This window comes from Cinclus cinclus, chromosome 5 (assembly GCF_963662255.1).
Source record: "Cinclus cinclus chromosome 5, bCinCin1.1, whole genome shotgun sequence".
Taxonomy (NCBI): domain Eukaryota; kingdom Metazoa; phylum Chordata; class Aves; order Passeriformes; family Cinclidae; genus Cinclus; species Cinclus cinclus.
Window position 1 is genome coordinate 21,570,707 of NC_085050.1, and position 26,213 is coordinate 21,596,919.

Consider the following 26,213-nt stretch of genomic DNA (forward strand, 5'->3'; position numbering starts at 1 on the left):
AAGTACTTCAGCCCACTGAGATGGTGCTATTCTTCCAATTCACACACCCATTAGACATTGCTTTGAAGACTTTTTTTAGTCCTCCTCAATAGTCTCATTACTTAGATGACACAATCAGATGCACACCCTAGAGACACAGTTTCAAGATACAAGAATTAATACATTTTCTCCTCTGCATTTCTCTCCCTTTTGATTCTTTCACGTGATGCCTTGTCAAAGGACAATTCTATGGAAGTAAATACTAATCTCCTTAAATAAAAGCAAACAAAACAAAAACAACAAAAATCAACTTCAAATCAGATGTCACTAATTTTTATAGTGTTAAACAATTAAAAGTATTGCAGGCCAATAGTGTGAATTTCAGAGTATATCTTGTCTTTTAAAAATATCTCTCCAGTATTTACAAGGTGGTACAGAGTACAAACAAAGCAAAAGCTTTTGACAGTTCTTAGAATCCTTGTATCAAACAAAATCTGAAACAAATAACAACAACAACAACAACAACAATAAAATAGACAAAACCCTGGTGTCCTTGCAATGCACAAAAAAACACTTTCAATCTTCAGGATTTTTACATAATCAGTTCTCCCAGTTCAGGCTTAAATTATAACATGGGGCATACACATATACAAAAGCAACAGCTGCATATAAACAAACTATAGTTCCTTATTTCCTCTGCACTGTACAAACTATACACATCAAAACAGACTACTTTTGAACAGAAAATACATACACACACACACATATATATAAATGAAAAACACAAGTATATATATGCAAGTATTACACTTCAGGGTCAGGAAATCAGCTGGAGGTTTCATGAAGTGCTCTGTTCTTCTGCAGTACTGTATTTAGTTCCTGAATCACATTTGATGGCAATTTAATATCTAGTTCCAAAGTAGTTTTGTTTTTGTTTGTTTTGGGTTTATTTTTCTTCATTGTCTTATGTGGTCTTTGGTGTAATTCAGTCACCCCTGAGCCAGCATCATCCTCAGAAATGAAGTTTCGATGTGTTTTTGCATGATTTCGCACTTTCTCCTCCTTTCTTTCCAAACACTGTGCCACAATAGATGCCTTTTCTTTCAAGTTCTTTCTTTCTTCCAGAAGTTCATTATCATGATGTTCACCAAATCTTGATTTTCCAGTTTGTAGTACTATATTCTTACCAAACAAGCAAAGAGAATATGTTAATTCACACCATAATAATAAAGTTTAGACTGCAATTTTAGCTCATTAGTTTCACACACATTTCAACAACAACAAAAAAATATACTCAAGAGCTGAGACAGCAAAGTCAGTTTTAAATTACCACAATTGTCCTATTATCATTTAGTAAGCATTTTAGTGAGCAATTTCTCCATTAGTGATACTTCTGAAATTTACATAAATCATGCACCATGCCAATGAAGAAATTTATTTTCATATAATCACAATCTGATTTTTCATTCTACCACAGTAGACTAAATGTTAAGTGTTTTACAGCAGATCCATGTACTGTTAAAAGACTTAGAATTGTTTGATGGAATAAATACAATAGAGTATATTGCAGTTTTGATAATGTAATGCCTGAGCAACATGAATACATGAAAGATAATTTTAAACAATCACATAAACATTTTCAGCAGCTGTTAAATAGGATCAAATAGCATACTGACTTATAATAGGTCATACAAGAAAGGCTTTATGGTTTTGTATTTTATCAAAAAAATACTAATATTAAACTCAGTTTATGGGTATCTTTGAACTTATAGTGATTTGGGGTTTTTCCCCCCAGTCACCTTTCTCTCACAAAGACATCACTTTTTTCACTGTTTGGAAAATTTTCAGTCTCTTTTCCTGCTTGTATAAATTGATGACATTTCTACTACAAGTTTACACATTGATCTGTAAATAGACCTCATTTTCCATAAACCAGCATCTTTCAGAAAATGCTTGATCCTGGTACTACTTTCTATTGCTTTAAAACTGAGATATTCCTGCATGTTGGAGAAGTACTCAAATTCATGGAAAGACTGAAGTCATGGCCTCACAATGGTACACCTTTTTTTTTAACTGACTGTTACACTGCTGCACAATATTTCTTCTTAATAAACTGTATCATATATATTCTTTCTCCCTCTATTTTACTGTTCATTCCAGTTTTAGCTTTCCATGTAAAAAAAGCATTAGTTTTTATTTTTCATTATGTATTTTTGTGTTAACCTTCCTAAAGTATGCAAATACCTTCTGCATAAAAATTCTCTAGATCTAGTGATGGCACAAATAATAAAGACTGTAGATTTCTGATTTTAAGTTTAAATGCAGGCCTCCTCAAAACTGCAGTGTACAAAACATTAGAGTCCTTCCTAATATAGCAAACTATCCACAAAATAAATACATACAGTACTAAAAGGCATTAAGGATTTTTAATCATGAAGCTCAAAATCCAATAAAACTTTTATCCTAGAACGTCTAAATTTGTAGCCATCTCAAAAAACATTCTAGAACTTTCAAGTGTACTTGCATGAAGAACAGGTAAGAGACCCACCAAAGGGTTATGAAGTTTTTTGACTGACAAGACCTATGACTAACTTTCATCAAAGAAGTTTTGAAAATACAAGCATCAGAAAGAACTTATTAAAAAAATTTAAAAATATTTTTTGAGAGAAGCTTAAAAAGGGCAATTTAAACACAGTACAAAAGTTTGCAAACAAATTACAAAATACTTATATATATTCACATGGTTTTATACTCTTGTAGTTAGGCAGAGCACAAATTCTTTCTGGAAGAAAGTGTAACACAAGATGGAGTTGTCTTTTACATAAAGCACTATGCTTGCCTTTTGCTTTTGGTTTACTATGGAAGAATTAAACTTTACGACTCTGTACCAGAACCACCGTCTCTGTTACTGATCTCATATTAACTCCTTTCAAAATGTTCTAAAACATGCAAGAAATTATACTGCTGTAGTCAAAGGACCAAGCTGTTGTTTCAACAGTTACTCCCTGCTGCAGTCAGGCTAGTTACCTCTGCTATTCCCAAGCAGAAAAGTGCCTCCACTAATTCATCTCAGCTGGAAGCAAGGCAAGTAAGTTCTCCCCACAGGCATCAATATCTCTATGTGGATACCAGAAGGTGATCTCAAGCTAATATGATAAAGTTCAGATATACCCCTAGTGCACATAATGTAGTAACAAAGCTCAGTCTATTCAAAGAGTTGTAACTAAAGCCTCTTATTCTTCTTTGAGACTAATAATGGTAAGACTTAAATCTATCAGAGTTAGTTCCATCTGAGCTTTTCCATTATATTCACACAGCAGATAACTAAAACAGTGTAGTTATTTTAGATGGAAGAAAGGATACTGTAAGATATGCATGCAGGACAGTTTTCAAGGATCTTATTAAAAATAAAACCCATGCTGCAATAACGTGCATAATACTTCCAGCCAAAAGTCTTACTTACTCCTAATGAACAGTCTCTGCTAAAAAGGAAAAAAAGGCACAAATAAAAGTCCACTATTATTTACTGAAGAGCCAGAGATGTTACGCAAGTTGAGACTACAATAGCTTTTTTACATTAAATTGTCCTAAATGCTCTTTTAATGACAAGATATTGGAAGAGGCATTGATAATAAGAGCATTGCATTTTATATTTATCCAGCTCTAAGGAGTTCATTATTACTGGACTATGCATTACAACATTGTGGTTAGAAGTTCTACAGCAAGTTTAAAACTCACTTACTTCTGTATTCCCTCCGATTTTAAAAGTGGTCTTCTCCTGATGAATGGGAATTAGTGGTAAGCCTCTGATCTTTGGACTTTTAGTTATGGACTGTTTTCTTGCTTTTCCAGCAGGTGGCCATATATCTGCATGCTGAAGAACAAAATTATTCCTTATTTTCCATGTGGAATTTCATAAATATACAAAATTCTTTGGTATGTAAAACTCCCTTGGAAAAAGCTATATACTGCACATTACCATGTTCTCCTCTTGTGGGAGAAAGGGAAAAATACTATAATGATTAAAATTATGTTAATATTTCTTAAGTCCTGCACAATGTTGAGTGAAAAGAACCAAAATGTCTCTACATAATTGTCACATATCAAACATCTTCCTTCCTTAATATTATTCTCATTAGCCTCAAAAAATAATAAACATCATGAAATGTGGCATACATATGGATTTGTTCCACAATTTCAAAATTCCATGGAAGCATGCTTTTAGGAGTCCTGACAATAGCCTCTGAAATAAGATAAGATTACCTCAATGTGCAAGTGTTTCAAAATGTGTTTCTTGCTGAGGTGCAAGACCAAAGTGCAGGGTACAACACTTGGGTCACAACAACCTCATGTGGTGCTAAAGGCTGGGGCAGAGTGGCTGGATAACACCTTGGAGGTGCTGCCTGGGAGCTGCTGAACATGCGCCAGGGTGTGCCCAGGTGGACAGGAAGGCCAATGGCACCCTGACCTGTGTCAGAAATAGTGTGGCCAGCAGGACCAGGGCAGGGATTGTCCCCCTGTACCTGGCACCGGTGAGACCACACCTCAAATCCTGTGTCCACTTCTGGGCCCCTCACTGCAAGAAAAATGTTGAGAGTTGAAGAGTGTCCAGAGAAGGGCAACAGAGCTGGTTGATTACAGTTTTTTTTCCCAAAAAAGGGTGATTAGACATTGGAATGTCACTGGTTACCATCCCTGGAGGTGTTTAAGAAAAGACTACGTGTGTCACTCAGTGCCATGGTCTGGTTGACAAGGTGGTGTTAGGCCATAGCTTTGACTCAATGATCTCAAAGGTACTTTCCAAATGAACTGATTCTGCGATTCTGTGAAAATTTGTATTAATAATTTAGAGGAAATAATTGCTTAACCTATGATAACAACTCGTGCTTTCCAAAATACTATCTATAAATATGCAGATCTGGTTTCAACAGCAGTCTTTGCTTCAGCGTGACTGAAATGGGTCAGTTTTAAGTTTCAATCTGAGTGAAAAACAAGACTGGAAAAAGAAGTAAAAAACCATGAATTACTTACTACTGAACATTTCAAATTTGAGCACAAGCTCGCAGTCCTCAGGTAAGAAAGACAGATTTGAGGACAAGGTATTTCCAAATTATTTTACTGAAAAATCATCAACATGAGATTCTGTGAATCAAAGAGGATGTCCAAGGCCCACAGCTAAAGCAACACAATTCTGAAGGAAACTGGCAAGCCAGGACTGCAAAATCTATGAAGCAAGTCTCTTCATGACTGTATTTTAAAAACAGTTGTGGAGCTAGGATCATACTTGCAGATGGTCTGCAAGTAAAAACAGCATTACCATTAAAAAGCCATCAGAATCAGCGATCATTCACTCATGATGGCTGACTAGAAATTGGAAGTCTTGGTTCCAAATTTAGAAAAAGTATTTTATAGACTTGTATCTTGATGGAGTAAAAAAATCTCATGCGTGGTGTGAGCAGGGTGACGCAAAAGTCTGTGATAAGATTTCTCTCCGGTGACCATTAAGAACATTTTCTTCCAATGAAATGAGAAAGTATTGTGTGAAAGAGCAGCTCTTGGCAACCAAAATCAGTTTATTGTGGATCTAGATACAACAAACAAATGCAATCCAGAAAGTGATGGAGAAACGTCAATCAGCTTCTGAAGAAAAAAAAAAATTCCCAGCAAGCCTAAGGAAGCCTAAGCCCTGTCAGTTAAGCAGCCCGATTTCCCTCTTGGTGCCTGTAACATTTCTTAAAATAGAACTCTGAGAAAGTATATCAGAAATACTAGCAATGTATTAGGCCACATAAAAAATGTATTTATTCATAGTTTTGACCCCTCTGTTCAACTGCACCTCATGGTAGTATAATGTGCCTCCAGCTGATCAAAGGCAAAGAAACTGGAAGAGTAGTACTCATACCAATTAATTACTTCCAACTGTATGCTATGCATGCTCTTTAGAGATTTTGTACAGAACTATTATAGAATTCAAGAATCATGCTTTTCAGGATGGTTCTGCATAGAACTAAAATAAACGTTGGTCCTACTTCAAAGACTTAGTACGTACCAGCTTGAAATGGAAGATTAATAACCTCTGGGTTAACTTGATCCCCTGCATCAAAGTACTCTTGTCACTAGATTTCAGCAGTATCTACACATTGTTTTTTATTGCTATTACTCTGCACTATTTATACTACAGGAATAAATACTATCAGACAACAGGAAAAAAACAGCAATAGTACTACTATCTTAATGATATTAACTACTAATAAAATTTTGACTCTGCTCAAGCACTGAGGAGCACAGTAATATTAGTTTATGTCCCTTTTAATTGCAGAAGATCATTAAATGCCTATGTCTAAATACTTAAAAAACCCAATTTTACAGTATTTTTCAATTTCCAATCTAAGTTATTCCACTGGCAAACAAGATGTGCTGCCTGCAGTCTATCTAACATGTGTGCTCAAATACAGGGACAACATATACAGTAAAAAAACAAGCTGACTTCCCTAAAGATGGTCTCAACTTGAAAATTCTAACTAGAAATAACCTCAGTTGACATTTACAGTTTTCTGGTTAAGAAATGGCGTAACATGGCAATAATTGTCTGCTGCCATATGATGCAAGACATTTTAGAGCTCTTATAGCAAGTTTTACCAATACGAGGCATTGCATTTTAAAGGAGATTTTCTCTGTAACGAAGCAGTAGATTACATTAAGAAAAATAGACTAAATCTGCATCATTCGCAAATAATTTCTCATTTAGTTTATAGACTGACAACTTTACCGATCTCTAGAACACTGCCAAAAAAATTTAAAATCTACAATTTCCACAAAAAATCAAGCCAAACAAAAAAAAAAAAAAACCCTTTCAGTGTTGCACTGCTAATTCATTGCACTGTTCATTCATTGGAGTAGAAGTTTTAAAAATAATAGTATGAATTTGTAGGTTTTTTTTTTTTAATGTACACGAAATTATTTATATTTTTCTGTTAGGAAAAATTATCCTGGACATTGAGCAATGGCTCCCTGGTTTTTATCTATATTGTCAAAGGAACATTCTACATCTGATTGAGCAGAATTCTAACAGACTGTCCTTCACTGTGATTTTATGCCAAAGGGACTTCAACAAGTCCAAGCTTGCATGAGTTACTTCTAAGTTTCCTATATCAATAACCTCTGAGCCTATTTGCTGTGACACTGCTCATGTTATGCCCATGAGATGTATGCCAGCTGTTTCCATAGAAACAAGAGACACTTCAGTTAAGGGAGCTGAATAAGACAAGAATTTTGGAAGTCTTACTTTCAAGGCATGCATTATACTTCTAGCACCACTATCTATGGTAGTCAGATTCTGTTTTAGAAAGCTGCTAAGTCTGTATTTCAGTCTTGTACTCAGCCTACTTTCACAACACAAAGTTCACAGGTAATCATAAATCTAGCAATGTTTATTCACAATGATATCTTGCAAACCTCCTTGAACATCATAGCAAAAGGAAAATATGACACAGATACAAAATCTTGTTAAAACCTTAAACTATGTTCCAGTCTCCTGTCAGGCTGAATTCTTCCCATCTCACTTCCACTTCTCCAATGTAAATACTAAACTCCATTTCCAAGAATGTGTTATATGTCACTCAAATAATCCTCCAATCAATCCAAACAATCCTCCTTACAATCTCAGAGCAAGCACTAGGGTACTTAATTTAGGATAAAGCCTACCCAACACAATGAATTGTGTTAACTAAGCTAACCCGGACCCCAGAGAAATAGAGCCATATTGGCACAGCTCCTCAACAGGTCTGGTTCACACCACTATGCTTTTAAACATGACACCCTTCTTTCATGACTACTTTAGCAGCACCCAAACCAGTGAGCAAAGAACTAGCGCTCAGATATTGTGGCAGACAGAAACACCCTTTAGGTTAATGGCCAGAATTTCACCCACAAGAGCTTCCTGCAAAGGAAACGATCTTTACCAAGCTTTTCTACAACACAATGGGGTGGGGTAGGGTGATGATGTATGTTCTTACTCACTTTCAAAGCACTCAAAGTCTTCATGGGCTAAGACACATCTTTTGGCATTTTTATTGCACAAAGTATTCCAGAAACTTTGGCACTGAACCTTATATATAATACATACATATTTAATGGAATTTTCATAACAGCGGAATAAGTTACATTTCTTGATCAGATTAGTACCTGTGCCATAAAAATGCTGATCATCCACTCCATCTGCACATCTTGTCCATCACAACATATATACCTAGAACACAATACATAATTAATATGGAAAACAAGGGAGACTCCTGTTAGTTAAACATATTAAAGAATAGGCTTCTAAACTACTTCAAATAGTGCTTATATTCATTCATGCTGTCTATATTTATTATTAACACTCACAGAAAAAAATAGGGATATATAAATACTTCAAGTTATCCCTTTGAAAGCAATGACTGTACTTCATTTTAAGCATGTGCACAGGATTAAAATCTATCATTCTAACTTTATGACTATAGTTTGCTCTTTGTTCACAGAAGGAAGCCAGACACCTAAACCCAAACGATGAACCAAACGTATCAGTTAAGAAAGTTTCTTCACTTAAAAAAACAAAAATAAAATTCAACATGAAAGCAAAATAATGCCCATTGGTTTCAAACACTCTTATTTTGCAATGGAATACTTCAGCAAATATTAGACAATGAAGTTAAACCAATCATGTGTTTCATGTTTACCTACCACTGGTGTTTTTCAGAAAATACTGCAAGTCCCCAGCTGAAAGGCAGAAGATTTTCAAAAATTAGTTCCATAAACAGGGACATATTCCTCAAACTGAAGAGATTAATTACCTGTACATAGTCCTTTTAATTTGAAAAAATAAAATTAAGTTGCAAAGTCTAAATCCAGAATAAAGTAGTGGGTTTCAGGATGGATTTTTTTTATTTTCTCACAATTGATTCACAGTTAATGAACTTTCTGTTCTAGACAAAGGGTTATAGCAAAGCACTGTAGATGACAGCTGAGTACTTGCCTCACTTTTGCCATGACTTTGCTTTCTAAAATGTGCTAGAAATAAAACTGCCTGGTAAAGAGTCCACAACAGTGTGGAAGTCACAGAGAGAAAAGAGCTATGTTTGTATGATAAACAAAACAAATCACATGATTTTATAGGGATTTAATAATTGCTAGGGAAAGGAAAAGGGTGTGGGTGCCCAATGAAGCCTCTGAGGTGAAACAGACACTCCTGGAGATCCAGAAGAGACCTGGTAAGCTCTGCTTTTGAAAGAAGGCTAAAAATAAACCTCAAGGTGAAAAAAAAAACAAAACAAACCTGCAAAGACTCATTTACATAATCGTTTTACTCCTATTTTGGACTAATCTCTTATGCTTCATTTGAATTAAAAATTTAAAAAAGCAAAAAAAGCCACCAATACTTTCTTTAAAATTGATAAGCTTTGAAATTCACAGACCTTTTCGGGGTATTTTGAGTTGCCAACTGTAAAGGAGAAGTTCAAGCAGATCTGTTTAAAGGCTACAGCCAACCTAGACTCCCTCTGGGATAAGATCCTATGTGCATTGTCTCAATATCTCAAAGCTTTGACTGAACAAGAACTGGAAACATCTGAGAAAAACAGGTGTCATTTTTCACTGCTCTTTTCCTGAGAGATAGTCACTGATGTTTGTAAAGGGCACTGTAGTCTTCAGCTAGCAGAAACATCAAAACAACAAAGATCCTGAAAAAGGAAAATCCTTTGCTGAACAACAGGAACTGCCAATAAGGGCCATGACTAGCTGGCTTTTTCTTCTCTCATTTTACTTGGTGCAAGCAAAGTGTGTCCATCAATGACATGCAGGACATACCCCACAAAACTAAGTGAGCTAGGAATGACCATATCTGCAAGAGATAATAAATGCACTTTAGTTTACAAAAAGCCAATCAATAAAGTAATTTCCTAGCACAGATTAGTTAACATGGGACATGAAAATAGATATAGGAACAGAACAAATAATATTAGAGGGTATAATTTAATTCAGCATACGGCTATAGGCTTCTTGACTTCTGCCTGTTCCACAACGTTCTATGTTACCCTTTATTGACGATACTACAATACTTTTTACACAGTGATTATTTTATTTTCTGTTCTTACTTTGTTGGTGGCTTCATTTTCTTTTTCACTCCAAGATAAAGCTTCAGAGAATTGACAGGCAACACTTTTTCAGGTTTGCTAGCCTGCAAACGAAGTAAGATTCTAATTATTCTATCAGGAATGTGCCAAAGAGAAAACGCCACATGACTGATTTCACAGTTCAGATTCTTTCATGGAGTGCACCCCTCTTTTCTAACAGATCATTAAAATACTTTGTCTCTTTCTTTGCGATTAACAAAGTGTACCAATTACTATTACAGGAAGCAGACTGATTAAGAACTTAAGGTTTACATGAAATCACAAAAATTGAATAATGAAGATGTGCTATATAAAGACAGGAAGATGGGAAATGGGATTGCCCTCTGTTAAATAGCCTCTTCTATGGAATTATGAGAATTTTCTTGAGATCAGAGAATGGTTTGGGTCGGAAGGGATTTTTAAAATTATCTACTTCTTACTCCCCTGCCATGAACAGGAACATCTTTCACTAGACCCAGTTGCTCAATCTGTTCCAGTGCCTCACCACCCTCACAGTAAAGAATTTTTCCTAATATCCAGTCTAAACCTACTCTCACTTTGAAGGTGTTCCCTGTTGTCCTCTTGCATTACACTCTTCTAAAACATCCCTTTCCATCTTTCTTCCAGGCTCCTTTCAGGTACTAGAAGGCCACAAGTAGGTCCCTTTTCCAGGCTGAACAAACCCAGTTCTCTCAAATTTCCTTCATAGATAAGGTGCTCCATCCCTCTATTGGTGTCCCTCCTCTGGACTTGCTCCAACAGCTCCACGTCCTTCCTGTGCTGGGACCCCAGAGCTGGATGCAGCCCTGCAGTGGGGTCTCACCAGAGCAGAGCAGAGGGACAGAATCCCCTCCCTCCCCTGCTGCCCACGGTGCTCTGGATGCAGCCCAGCACACGTTTGGCTGTCTGGGCTGTGAGTGCTCATGGCTGGGTCATCACCAGCCTCTCATCCAACAGCACTACTGAGTCCTTCTCAGCAGGGCTGCTCTTGACCTGTTTATCCCCCAGCCTGTGTTGATATCATGAGCTGACCCAGACAAGGGGCAACACCTTGCACTTGATCGTGTTAAACCTTTTGAGATTCCCATGGGCTTACTTTTCATGCTTGTCCAGGCTCTTCTGGATGGCATCCTGTCCTCCAGGTCTATCAACCACATCCCCACCTTGGTCTCATCTGCAAATTCACTGAAGATGCACGCAATCCCTCTTTCTGTATCATTAATGAATATATTAAGTAGCACTAGTCCCAGTAAGGACCTCTGAGGGACACCACAAGTCACTGATGTCCATTGGGACTCTGAGCCATTGACCCTCTGGATGTGACCATCCAACCACTTTCTTATCCATACAACAGTCCACCCATCAATTCCATCCCTCTCCAATTTAGACAAAAGAATATTGTGAGAGACCATGTCAAAGGCTTTACAGAATTTCAGATAAATGGCATCTGCAACTCTTCCCCTGCCCACTGGCATAGTCAATTCATCATAGAAGGCCACTAGCTTGGTCAGGCAGGACTTGCCCTTGGTGAAGCTGTACTGACTGACTTAAACCCACAATCCCTGCTTTAGCCAGTGCTTCATCCATGAAGCCACTGGGGCTGCTAAATCAGGATGAAAAAAAGCAAATGAAATCTTCCAACAACCCACAGAAGTCTCTTGACAACATATCCTGACTCTTATAGGACAGGGAACAGGGCGGGCCAGGCTTTGTTCTTCCTGGTATCTTCAGAAAGGGAAGACCAGTGAGACAGAAGATATCCATCTGGTTTCTGGAGAGCACCAGTATTGGGACTTTAAGAGAAATCTATACAGGACAAAGAAATGGGACAACAGGAATCCCATTAAATTTAACAATGATATATACAAAGTCCTGCAAAGATGAAGGAAAAAATCCCTTCAATGACAGAGAGTTGGAGGCAGTTCTGCAGACAGGGACCTGAACATGCTGGTTGGTGTCAAGCTGGGCATAAACCACAACAGCATGTATCCTAACAGCAAAGCTGGTCTCATTTTCCTGAGTTAGCAGAAGCACAGTGAGTAGGTGGAGGAGAGTGATTCTCCTCCTTTCCTCATTACTTGTGTGACTTCGTCTTTTGGGTCCCTGAGAGAAAAAAGAGAATCAGTAATCTGGAGAGGGTTCAGCAGGGGCCCACCAGGACATCTGGGGGCTGGAGCACTTGCCCTGGAGGAGAGGCTGACCTAGCAGCAGCTGCCCAGTGCCTACAAGGAAGTTACAAAGCAGACTGAGTGAGTCTTTTTATATTGTGAGAAGCCTACATCTAAGGACTGACAAACTTTCCCACATGAGGACAGTCAGGAACTGCAACAGGCTGCCCAGAAGGGTTGTGCAACCTGTCCTTGAGGTTTTCGAAGACTTTAATTGATTAAAGCCATGCACAACACGTCCTGACCTCAGCTGCTATGCCTGCTGTGCACAGGAAGTTGGACAAGGATCTCCTGAGGTTCCTTGCTTGCTCCTTCTTGAACAAACTATCTTTACTCAATCTGCAGCAGACACACACCCAACCCTAGGTATGAGAACTGAACATGACTGGAAGATGAAGTGCTGAAAGGAAACAATAAATGCACACTATTACAGAGAAAAACTATTATTTAACACAACACAAAAGCATTCCTTTACTACTTTTAGGTCAAGTGTTTTAGCTTTCAATTTAGAAAAAAAAATCACCAAACAACAAATCTTATCATCCCAGTACACAAAGCTACTCCCTAGTGTTTACTGTCCCTGGGTTCTCAATTTCCCATTCTGCAGCTTTCAATTTCTAGCACTCCAGTGTGGGAAAAAAGAGACACTTAAGAGAACATAATAAAACAAAAAAACACACAACAGTTTTATGGTTGGTATTCTTGTGTAACTTCTTGCTCAAAAGAAGGGTACAGCCAGGATGAAAAAATACCCCTGCAGAACACACTATTCAGTTAAACAACTGCATACTTCTCACAGTAATGCACCTTAAGGGAACCACTTCTTTGTCTGTGAGCTTATCTCTTAGCAACAGAACATTAAAGGGTAAATTATTTCAGTCAGTTAGCACAATATAGTAATTTAGCATACACTATTCATGGAAACTTTCAATGTTTTTGATAATTGCTCTTGAACAAGAGAAACACTGAACAGAATGTATCTCCACCTGCATATACAAAGTTAATTTGCTATTAAGGAGAATTTAAAAATTAATTAGTACACGTGGTCTTATTAACTACAGTTTTCCATCTGCAATGCCAAGCTTTCCTACTATTCATTTCTAAATATGACTAAAATAGAACCAAGATTATTAACGACAGATTAGTATCTCTCAAAAGAAAGCAAAATAAACTCATATAATATTTGATCAGAATGTTATTGCCATTTGCATTAAGAAAAAAGCCATTTAAAAATTAGTGTTCAAAGCTCCTCCTGAATTGGGGAATTCAATTTTTTATAAATTATAATGGCTGAAAAAAGGAGATTATAAAGAGGTACAACAATCCTGTCATAAATTCTTTCCAATATACTAATTAAGGTTTTGTGAGAATATTAATTTATTTTCACGTATGTGTCAATTTGAGTTTTAGCACTAAATTATAAGACACTATTTTTGACATCCTCGGGTCATTCAAATTAAGACTGTATCCACAGATTCACAAGAAGACACAGTGCATTAGTTTACTTTAAATACAAACTGCATACACTGAAACTCACTGTTTTAAGAAAACTCCCATTCAGTATTAAAACTGAACCCTTCCTGCTACTAATCATGACTAAATTCACTCCTATGGACTTCTGAAGTATACCTAACCTAATTATCAATACTAGTCTTTAGAGGACTGAGAATATATATGAAAATTGCTGTTGGGAAGCAGAGAAATATTTTCCTAGTGTATTGAGAGTTGTTTCCTATAATCTCTTCTATCATGAGATATGCATTTATAAGAAGCCTGTTGCTTGAATTTTTAAGGGGTTTGTGTGATATACCAAGACAAAAATGGCATGCACTCACTTAAGTTCCATATTACTTCTGCTGCAGCTCTCTAGAGCAGGTTTTCAAATAATTTGGTGTTAGCACAAAGTACCCAAACATTGTTCTATATTTAATTTTTAAAGCTTATAGAAATGGGTAACTGCAATAGCTAGATGACAAACACACACAAACTCCTTTTAGTAACACACCTGTGAAACAGCAAGACAAAAACCTTGTAAGTCAACCCCAGATTCTAGAAGGTGCCATTTAATAAGAGAAATGTTGATCTGTTTGCCTTCCTTCTTTTTTTCATGCAAAAATGAAAGCTTAATGCAAAGTTTGTTGGAGAGTTTGTCTGCTGTACCTTCATATCCTTATACAGAAGCAAGTTTCCTTCCCGTAACACAAAATAACGGTCTTGAAATTTGTTTCCAGACAGTAGTTTTGATGGTTCTTCCTTGTACTTCAGATTGCCTGCTTTTATGCTGCCTTTCTCATTTTTCTCTACCAAGAAAAAAAAAGCATTCTGTTAGAAGATTTTACAACAGTGGAAGTTCCTAGTTTTTAAGTATCATTGCATATCAAAAGCTAAAATTACATTGCTAAAATTGATTTGGTATTATGCTATATATATATAAAAATAATGATATTTATTATAATATATAAATAAATACACACACACATATATACAGTATATATTACATTTCAACACATATTGCATTTTAATTTATTCATGTTCATAAGGAAGGCATTCTTAAACATACTTGCCATTATTATTTTAATTACTGGTGGGAAAAAAGTCTTCTCTGTTTCACTTCTATGATAACATGTGAAGAATCTACCAACAAACTTTAATTCAAAGAATGTTTTCAGCATATAATGTGTAGAGTATGACATGGACCGTTTTAATCTATGTGCTTCAGAGAAGCAAAACATTTCAAGAGAGACCTGCTTTTGTCATGAGTCCATCTGGATTTTTTTGTTTGTGTTGAAAACACACAAACTCGCATATATTTGGTAAAATTAATAAAAAACTCGAACAAAATGCCACTTCCAACACAAACCCAAACAGTAACTTTACAGTCAGATTTATAAAGCATTTAACTTTTTACTGAGAACGTTTTTATTTATAAAAGAAAAATACCAGAGCTATCAAAGGTTTTTAGTGTTAAAGACCAGATTTCTCAGTGCATTCTCAGGAATTTAAAATCCTAAATAAAATAATGCAAATAAGTATTACTAGTACATATAAACTACTGCACCACCACTTCTAGGTATTTCTAGGTTCCCTATTCTGCTCAATATATATTTATTTTTTTTCACTACTTTATCTGCCTTTCCCACTAAGTACTCTTCCCCAGCAAAACCTTTTGAGCACTAATTGTAGTCATTGCCATGCTGCTATGACTCATGAATATAAACTGACACTCAAACTAAAATGGCATTTAATAGTTAAAGTGAGGAAGGACAAAGGAAAAGACAATAATTCCTACTGTCTTTATGACAGAACGCAGAATTCAGGAGAACTCTGACGTACTCTTTTCTCCCTGAGGTAAATAGTGCTGGAATCAGACTGCAGACATGAGAAGAGAACAGGTAGGCACATGCAGCCTTCTGCTCCATTCCACTCAATACTATTTCACCTTGAAGAGGGAGCCATATTAACAGGGCTAATAATTCCTTTACCCCCAAACACTACAAGCCTACTATTATGCTATATGTTGGCTTTCACCACCTATTATTATTAGTTAAGTGTAGGTACTTCCTGTAAGTTATTAATTTATTTTGGAAACACTGAACCAACTTGTTTAGGAGTGGAAAGCCAAGTACTCAGTTGGCTTTTTTAGACTTGAGACTTAGAGCATCTGATATCAATACCGTATTATTAAGAAGAAGCACATGATAAAATATCAAAGAATAAGAATCTAAATCCAGAATCAATACCTTTCAACAATTAAAATTGGAAATTACTTAGAAGTCCTTAGTTTTAAGTACAAATATACGAGCACAGTAAAAAACCACTGATGTAGTCTCCCTTTGCCAGTAAGAATATTTATCTCATGTTCAGAATAGAATATGAATCCTTATACACACAAGCACTTTCTCCCTTTTTTTTATTTTAAGATACAAAATGGGAGTAGCAGGATACTTAATGAGAGTAGCCAGATACTTCCACATCTGTACCAAGCTGGATGATTTTAAATTTCTGCACACAGCTTACAATATAACAAAAACTCATTCTGAACTTCACAGCACTCCTATGGCAGCAAATCTGTCAAACAGTTGATACTTACAAAGATATTAGAATAGCCTGAAGGAAGAAAAAAATAATTCTCTAAGCTGATCATATTCCATATATTTTAGAAGCTAGCATTTCATTAAGTAAATCTAAAACAATAGGGATGTGTCCTAATCACAATGTATTTTTCAGACACAAACTGTAAAAAACATGCCTAACTTCCTAGAACTTTGCAACTAGGTAGTAGGTACATTTAATCCATGCAGGATTGATCCAGCTATGTTTTAGAACCTTGCATTTCAAAGAATATCTCTGAATAATGGCCTCTGTTTGCAGAAATCAATACTTACCACTCAAATTATACAACACTGTACTGCAAAAACTTCAAGGACTAATATACACAGACTTTACAGTAAATTTAACAAACAAATCATATTTGGTTTTCTAACAAATAAAACTTAATATGAGAAATATTTAGTTAAGGAGAAGACAAAGGCTCTTGAAATCAAATTAGACTGTCCTGTGTATTTCTTATACCAAAATAGAACACACACCTTGCCCTAGAAACAGCACTTGAAAGAGTGTGCCTACAACAAGCAGGAAAAGCTATGGAATAAATTGTCAGGAATGAGTAACTAAAAAGCTGTAATAAAGTAGAAAACTCACCAGAAATTTGCTGAAACATATCAATACAAATAAACTAACTTTTTTCCTTGAAAAGGAAAGTTGGTTTCGATACAAGAGAAAACATACATCTAGACCTCAGCACAAGGTTTGCACAGTAGAATCACAGAACAGTCAGAGCTGGAAGGGATCATCAGGATCACAGAGTCCAAATCTGGGTGAGTGCCCCACATGGGGATCAAACCCACAACCTCAGTGTTAGTAGCACTCTGCTCTGAACAACCGAGCTCATCTCAGTTGCAGAACATGAGAAAATAATTTGAAATGGACAAGATGAGAATAAGTATCAAAATTAAGAATGTACTGTGTTTAAGTAACAGGGGGAAAGCTGCACTGACAAAGTAGACTATGATAAGTTGCCAAAAAGAAATGAGGCTAAAAGAGCTGTTCCTTAGGCTCACTGTTGAACATTATTTCAAACAACTTTACAGACTCAGGAAGAAAAAGGAGAAAAGTGCTGAGAATGAAAATCTGTCATGTAATAATAGCAGAAAAAGAAAAGTCAGGAATATAATAATTACTCCTTAAGATTATTACATAAATCAGGGAAGAAATTAATATTCATGGAATTAAATTATAAACATATGATCACAATCCTATTGATTTTACTGCAAAGTAGGAGGACATCCGTCCACTCAGATGTCCATTTGTATGGGCTAAAACCATTCTTAAAAAACATACTTCAAATCATAGTGGTTGGACATCTGGCCTCAGCCCTATTATTCAGTGAAAAGGAATTATCCACATACAGAGAATAAGACACTGAGGTGTCCCCTTCTTCCTTCAAGCCAGCAGTTATTTCTTGTGCACTTTGAGATGGAGAGCCCCACCATAACCATAAGTGCCTTGTACCCTAAACACTGGGAACATCCCTTCCCCCAACGACTTCATTCTGTATATTTTCTCATTCTGACACTATGTAGTGATGAATTCACAAGATTACTCTGCCATGTGGAATTTGCAGACATCAGCACAGTAATTCTGGAATATGGCAGAAATTTTCCTTTTCAAACCACTGAGAAAACCGATATAATTTATTCAATAAGGTATTAATAACTTTAAAACAAAGATAAAAAACATCAGTAAATGTAAACAAGTTAAAAGACAGCGTGTCTACACTAAGATCAAACTGAATGGAACTGATGCAAACTACTACGACTATAGGCTGGGAAGAACAAATGGATGCAAAATCTAGATGGGAAGGAGTGCAAATAGTGGCAGATCTCTGCTTTACTATATTCTGTAAATTGCCACTAGCTTAATCCTTATGTGTTCCTTAGAGCAGTGATTCACACAATCCTTATGACCCATTCCCTTTTCTGATTATATCTCAACACAAACCTAGTGAGGTGAGGGGAGCTCATATATCAAGCTTTTAATGAAGTAGGCCATCTCTCTCCATTCATGATCTGCTATCATACATTCACTGACAGTGAAACCCAACCATAAAAGTCATGAACAGAACACTTGTTCAGGTTCGTTCACATTTGTGAAACATGCTTTTACAGGAATAAAACATGGTGGAAGAAGGCCATTACTTTCAGAAGAATAAGCACAATACCATGAATTTTACTTCTTGGAAATAAGACAAGATATATAGAATGGAAATATTAACATTTCCATGTATGAGAAATAAATGAAAAGATAGATATATTTGAATGAGTCATTAGATAAAATAAGATGAACATTAAACTGGGCATTATGTGTTGCCATCACACATTATACAGTGATAGCACACAGGATTTCAACTGCTTGAAAACAGGATTTAACTTTTCAACTCCTAAACTTCCACTTCTCAAAAATTACATAGGAGACTTAAAGCCAGGATTATGTGGGAAAAAAATAGACTGGGGCAATGTGTAAACCGTGTATTTTCTTTGCATACTTGATCTGCATTTCAAGTGTCAACTCCCTTTTAAAGGCCACCTACTCTCCAAATTATTCAGCTGCTTGAGTATGCCATTCAAATGAGTATGTCACTCAAATGAGTATGTCACTTGGCATGGGACAACCCTGGATGTACAGACAGAGTGGGGAAGGAGATGCTGGAAAGCAGTGCCATGCAAAGGGACCTGGGGGTCCTGTGAACAAGAGCCAGCAGTGCCCTGGCAGCCAGGAGGGCCAACCCTGTCCTGGGGGACATTAGGGACAGCGTGGCCAGCTGGGCAAGGGAGGAGATTGTCCTGCTCTGCTCTGCACTGGGGCAGCTTCATCTTGAATTCTGTGTGCAGTTTTGTGCATCACAGTGTCAGAAGGATCTAAAGCTGTTAGAGAGTGTCCAAAGGAGGGCAACAAAGATGGTGAAGGGCCTTGAGGGGAAGCTGTTTGAGGAGTGGCTGAGGGCACTTGGTCTGTTCAGCCTGGAAGAGACTGAGGGGAGACCTCACAGCAGCTACTTCCTCATGAGGGGAAGAGGAGGGGCAGACAGCAATCTTTTCTATGAGGTGACCAGTGTCAGCATAACAGAATGGTCTGAAGTTGTGTAAGGGAAGTTTAGGTTGGATATCAGGAAAGCTTCCCCCAGAGGGTGGCTGGACACTGGAAAAGGCTCCCCAGGGATGTGGTCGTAGCACCAGCCTGATAGTTCAAGAAGCATTTGGACAATGCTCTCAGGCACACGGTGCTGTTATTTCTGGGGCTGTCCTGTGTAAGGTGAGGAGTTGGACTTTGATGATCCTTCCGGGTCTCTTCCAACTCGCAATACTCCGTGATTCTGTGAAATTAGCTTTGTAGTTCGGAGGCATCAAATTAGATAACAGAAATTTCTATTAGCATACCATAGTTATATAAATATATTCAATGTCTTAGATAAGAGAACTTTCAAGCTTTACAGCAGAAGTTCACAAAATGTGAACTGACTGCAGAATTTCTGTATGCTTTTATATCTCAACAGGAGAGCTTATAGTTTGTAGAAATAAACATCCATAATATCTGTATAGGGAGTCACCACAACCTGCTGTAAATCTGTAATTTTTATGAAGTAGCAGTAATTTAGTTTTCTGGGACACTTTGCTCCACTGAAAACAATTGCCATCCTCATATTTCCACGTAAAATAACTAAGTAAAAAAATAAATTACATACCACTGTAGAGATTCACCATGTCTGCTGTTAGAAATCTCTTTATTATTAGATATGCAGTGCCAGGCTCTGGTAGTGAACTCCAGTGAAGAACTTGTTCAAGTACATTCTCTGAATAATGCAGAGGACGTTCTGAAAAATGCCAAAGAAACAAACCACAAAAAATTAGAATTAAAATAAAAGAGAAAACCCAACAATATTGGAGGCGCTCACAAGTTATATTTTACTATACACAACAAGGTCTCATTGACTTGGAGCTACAGAAGAAAAATACTGCTTTCAAAATAAGACAATTAGGCACTTCATTGACAATACCTTTGCTGGCAGTGTTTGCACAGATAATGAACATAAAATTAAACAAGCAGTAGCCAAATGTTCAGTGACTCTTCTATATTGTTACATTTTTGATGCTAAGGCACTCAAACACTGCTTTCAAACTACATACAAAAGTTAGGACCTATTACAGGGCATGTCTAAATATGATCAAACAAAACTGAGGCCTTCAGCTATACTGTGCCTTACTGGCCTATGCTCAATACAAAAATGAAACATCACAGCTACCAATTCTCTGCAATCAAAGAACCAAAGTATCTGGAGTGATCACAGTGGAAAAAAAAAAAAATGCCTCCAACTGGTATGGATTATACTGTCTGTTATTGATCAAAGCAGACTGAAACAGACTCCTGGTTTCATTAGATTCTTTTTACTAGAGGGGAAAAGCATGTGGTCTTACCAGGTCTTCTCCCTGTTGCTGTGGTATGGGAATATCCTAACTTACACCTGTGTATTTCAATCTTGTACAAAAAGTGCAACAAGATAAACTACCACTGAAGACATGAATAGACTGTATGTGTGCACTCCAAAACTTCAGATGCTCAAACACACTTTTTTTTGTAGGCATCATCCATCCTAGCAGAGAAAGTCTGAGACCTACCACAGAATTGAGAAACTACAGTTTCTTATCTTACAGATAAGAAAGCCCAGCAGCCAGTACTCCATACAAACCTATCAAATGAAGGCAGAAAAGATCTTGCAAATAAATAGTCCCTAAATCTGCATTACCAGATCCAGAAGAAATCTGAGTGTCACATGAACAGCACAGCCTGATGCAACACTGATGTGCGTGGGGGAAGACACACTCACAACCCTGAAGGCTTTCTTCTTCTCTGCAGCAAGCACCTGCTATAATTCATGAACCCATGAAAGCCTTAACAATGGTTTTGTGGGTTCAAATGTCATTTTATCTCCACAGAGAGATTTTTCCAAAGTATCTGTGTTCCCATTAGCATGCCAATTTATGTGGGTCAGGCCTTGAGAAGAGCTGGTTATGGCTCCTGAAAGTCACACCTCTGTGTCACTGTCATGTTGGGTCACACGGTCTAGCCATGTCCCTTGAGTGCTGAAGGGCAAAGTATGCAGCCATAATCTCATTTTTCATTCCTGCTATGGTAGATGAATATGAAATGTCAACAGCTGCTTTGGGACTCTCCAGCACTAGAGTCTAACAGAACGTATTTTCTAGAACACCTGAACACTAGAGCCTCAGAAAGCAGCAGCCACAAATAACGCACTTAAGTGACAGAAAAAAACACTGCGATTTCGGGATGCAAAAATACCTATGCTACCTGTAGAGCTGTGATACAACCTATATAAAGATTTCATAATTCAGACATGACACTAAAGCAGCCTAAAAAGAATACCATTCTGTAGATAACAGCCCAACCCCTACTTTATTAACATCACTTCTTCTGACCCTTTTGTTTTAAATGGCAAAACTTCTAAATTTTTGGGAAACTGTGGACTCTGATGCGATAAAGCTCAAACACTTGATGGCTTTGTATAAGAGAGAAAATCCACTTTAAGGAGAAGAACTTCACAAATCAAAGGCAGGAGACTGGCAAATCACCACATCTTCCTAGAACACCAGGACTCCCACAGTAAACACCTACTGTTTTATTTATAGTTCCATTTAAGACCATCTGTCATCATGGATTACATGGTACATAAATCATCATGCTGAAAACCATTAGCTATTTCACTAGTAACACACCTCATTTACAAACTAGCCATCAATCATGTATTACTAAAAAAAATAGATACACCCTATTTTGTAAAAGCATATGGTATTAAATATTCTGCATTAGGTTTGAAAAAATCATCAGTTATCACAACTTTTCTATATGCAAACAATTTAACTGATTTTTTTTTAATATATTTCAATTCTAGTACTTTGAACAGCAAGCAGTCAACACACACATCCAATTACCCTTTCTTTAACTTAGGTCATCATATGCCAATAAATATCCTAAACCAGTCATTTTCACCTTAAACAACATTAACTATTAGAAAATTACTTTCTAGAAAATATGATTCTAATTTTCTTGCCTTCTCAGGGGTTGTTTTACTGACAGTTATGTATTTAAAAGTAAAATAAAAACTTAAAAAGTAAAAAAAATTGAGGGTTGAGTGCAACAAGCAGAATACCACCATGCACTGGACAGGTAGCAGACCATAGCAGGAAAAAAAAAAAGCATAAAATTACTTTTCATCAGAAGGACACTGTGATTACTGATGTACATTTGAAATAAATGTGCAAACTTTTTTCTGTCATTATGTTTCAGAATTTTGATCAATTTGTAAATGGCTCAGATGGTGTTTGTCAAATGACACTAGTAGAATCAGCTTGCAGTAGCAAAGGCTCAAGTAGTCTTTTGGTTCTTCAGTGCCACATTTGGGCCAAAGACTTTAGAGAAATAATTTTCTCTGTGTTCCCACCCTCTGCAAACCCGTTAGGTTCAGCCATAGGATCTATCCGAGTGGGTCTACAGGAGTCTACCTGAGTGTCTCTTTACTACAACATTACATTTATTTTGAAACAATAATTCACTTGTTCTGATGCACTGATTCTTCCAGAAAGGGATCCATTAAGAAGACATTTCATCAACACAGTCTCTACTGACAGGAGTCAGGTGATGAATTAGGAGTTAATTTAATTGCCTTTTTGGTTGGTTGTTTTGGATTTAAAACACTGATATGCCATACCCATTTTGTGTTGGAAACTCTTCTTTCAGTAGGATACACTCATACAGGATACATTCTTGCCCATATTTATTGTGTTATGTAGGGCCACTAATGTCTCACTCTTAGCTTAATTTTTGTTTGTTTTCCATAGTCATTAGCTCAGACAACATTTCAATACCCCACTAAAACAATAGTTGTTGCACCTGAATACCTCAAGAAGCTGCTGTGGGGTCTATCTTTTTATTTACTTTAATGTTCTCTTGGCCGTATCTGGTTTCATTTTCATGTTCCTGTCAGCGTCATATATCAAGATTAAGAAAATAAAATTCAAATTTTTCCCATTATTCAGTCTAAAGAAATATGATCCGTACTGCACTTGTAGGAATTATCAGAACTCTTCTAAAGACAACAGATGCTAGCATTCTCTGTCAGTTGTCACCCACATCTATGAATCTGGAAATGACTCTGCATTACAACTCTATACAGCATCACCAACAGACTGTAAGATGTGAAGAGAGTTCAGGATAATTTCTAGTAAGTTGTAAGGGAGAATACACTTCCAATTTAAGTTTTTTTATACTGCCAGGCTCAAGACTGAGTACATAAGCAATATTAATTAAACTGAAGGAATTATTATAAGCACATCTGAAAATCAACTACAGTGAAACTAATAAAAATATTACAACAATATTTAGTAATCTTATTTTGCCCATTTTGTTTTTTTTCCTTGACTTGAAAATATGTATCTTCACTATAGAAATAAACAGGTCCACAGTCCACCTCTGTAACATAAGAATAGTTTAGAGCAGCAACTTACTAGGAAATGCAAATAGATGTTGCATATCTCTGTCCCCATATATTTTTCAAAAATTCCCTAAGATTACCTTAGGCAATATAAATCAAAATATGTTTTAAAAAAATCTCTATGACTTTATGTTATTTTAGGTATCTCTAACAATAAAATTCTCCAGCATTTTAAGCATGCTCCAGCATGTATCAAGTATTCCCAACATTAAAACCTCTTTATCATTCATGAACATTGTGGCCATGTGACATTTGCTTTTGTTGGCAGCAGAAACTATTTCAAACAAATTTTTCAAGATTCTGCTAGATACACCATGATGCTACTTGCCAAAAACACACTTGAAAGTGTGTAAATTATAGACTTTATACCTCCTTTTTCAGCTACGTACTTTAAATATTTGAAAAAACAAAATAGAAAAGATCATTTCTCCTAAGTATGACATGTATTTTCTCATTTAATTTTCTGAAAAGCAATATTGCTTATAAAAACAAGTGCTGACATTCTTATGAAAATAGGGTTTCCTCTAAGACTTATTGGTAAGACCTACTTTTCTATAGCTGATGATTAAGGAACTGCAAAGCACTGTAATATAAAGAACATCTTCTCAGCCCCTAATTTATAAGCAGTATACAACCCATCATCACATCATTTCTGACAAAGTGAAGAAAGAAATCATGCAGATGCCACAACAACCAAATGTAAAACATGGGCATGAAGGTTATTTTTTTTTTGTTCCCATAAAGTCTTTAACTAAGCTTCTGATGATATTAACTATTGAAGAATTAAAATAATAAAAACTGATTGACATGCACAAATTTCAGTGTCACAAACCTAATTCTCCATTTTCAAGTACTTCAAAAGCAGTCCAGACATCATCTTTGCTGGGAATAATGTTTTTGATTCCTAAAACATCATTAGTTAATTCCTCTGCTTCCATCAAAGGAGATACCTGTAACACAAATTGAGACAGTTTATAATGCATTTCAATTACTGATTTCTGATCTATTTTTTCAAAATCTTTCTCCCTGCAATTGCCCTAAGGGGGAGAAAAAAAAAGGCAGCAGTAAATATATAAGCTGGAAACCCACAAAGTACCTATCTAATTCCAGCAGGTTTTCCTTATTTTGTTCCATGAGACTGATGTTATATTTTTAAGATTACTGTTAACTTGGTAGCTTTAAATTCCTTTTCTCTACCCCAGAAAAATTTGGGAAATAAAAAGCTTTTATATATTTTCTTGGGTGTGAGAATATAAATATTAGAGAAGCACCACTTTTGTTTATGTTAGCAATGCATAGTCCCATTTTCATTCCTATTTTAAAAAGCATGTCTTATGTGCATGTGTCTATTCTACGTATACCACATACCCCACACATGTACAAACAAAAGTGTTTGAGAGTCATTGCTGAACAGAACAAAAGGGAAACAAAACCAGTGAGGTGTAATAAAAAAATAACAGAACACTAATACATGGAGAGGCAGGTGTTTAAATACACTATTAAATAGAAGCTCAAAAAATCTCTATTATGTGTAGTAACAAGCTTGGGTTTCTTAACACTCAAAGAAAGAAGAAAGCCACAGACAAGAAAGGAGGAATGACATTTTAATGGCCTGAACTTTCAAATAACACCAACATTCACTGCGTACTTGTTAATGCTTGTGTGTTACAGACCTAGAATTGGGAGAATTTATACTGTTGTACATCACAGTAAAACTAAAGCAGAACATCTCTGCTTTAAAATTGTATAATTTTTCTGAAAATTTTTCATTAAAATGCATAATAATCAGTCTTTATGTACTGATTTTACATACATAAGGCAACACAGCAAATTCTAAAACAAAATATTGAAAAGATTTTTGATAAATTCATACTTTTTTGTGTACTTATACAAAAACATGTATTAAAATAAATCTGATATACTCAAAGAAAAAATGCTTCACAAAATACTGCATCATTTTTATACACTAACCCTGATTATAATACTACAGTCCGGCTCCTTTCTTTCCACATAAACTTCAATAAGCAAATCTCCAGCCTGGGAGACCTAAAAGAAAGAATTTTTAAAAATGTTATTGTTAAAAATTAAATTTTAAGTACAGGAAGTACAATTATTTATAGTGTAAGGAAAAAAAAAAAAACTGATTCACAGATTTGGGAGAAAACTACAAACCCTGAATAAACTCAGCAGAATCATATCAAACAAAATTAACATTAATTTACAAATATACATTCAAGAACTGGAAAACTAGGGGTGGCATGGCATAAATGGAAATTTTAAATTTACATTTAAGAC

The 26,213-nt window shown here is 36.1% G+C and overlaps 1 protein-coding gene across 1 annotated transcript in view; it reads right to left on the reverse strand.

The window, feature by feature from the left end:
• Nucleotides 1-804: 804 nt before the first annotated feature.
• Nucleotides 805-26,213, reverse strand: part of ARAP2 (ArfGAP with RhoGAP domain, ankyrin repeat and PH domain 2) — a 110,763-nt gene continuing 85,354 nt past the window's right edge. Inside the window, exons 24-32 of the mRNA XM_062492701.1 lie at nucleotides 25,890-25,964; nucleotides 24,751-24,868; nucleotides 20,097-20,225; nucleotides 14,456-14,595; nucleotides 10,110-10,192; nucleotides 8,701-8,736; nucleotides 8,164-8,227; nucleotides 3,722-3,853; nucleotides 805-1,161 (exon numbers count right to left, since the gene is read on the reverse strand). Coding sequence (XP_062348685.1) covers nucleotides 805-1,161; nucleotides 3,722-3,853; nucleotides 8,164-8,227; nucleotides 8,701-8,736; nucleotides 10,110-10,192; nucleotides 14,456-14,595; nucleotides 20,097-20,225; nucleotides 24,751-24,868; nucleotides 25,890-25,964 — 1,134 coding nt within the window. The remainder of the gene's footprint in view (nucleotides 1,162-3,721; nucleotides 3,854-8,163; nucleotides 8,228-8,700; nucleotides 8,737-10,109; nucleotides 10,193-14,455; nucleotides 14,596-20,096; nucleotides 20,226-24,750; nucleotides 24,869-25,889; nucleotides 25,965-26,213) is intronic.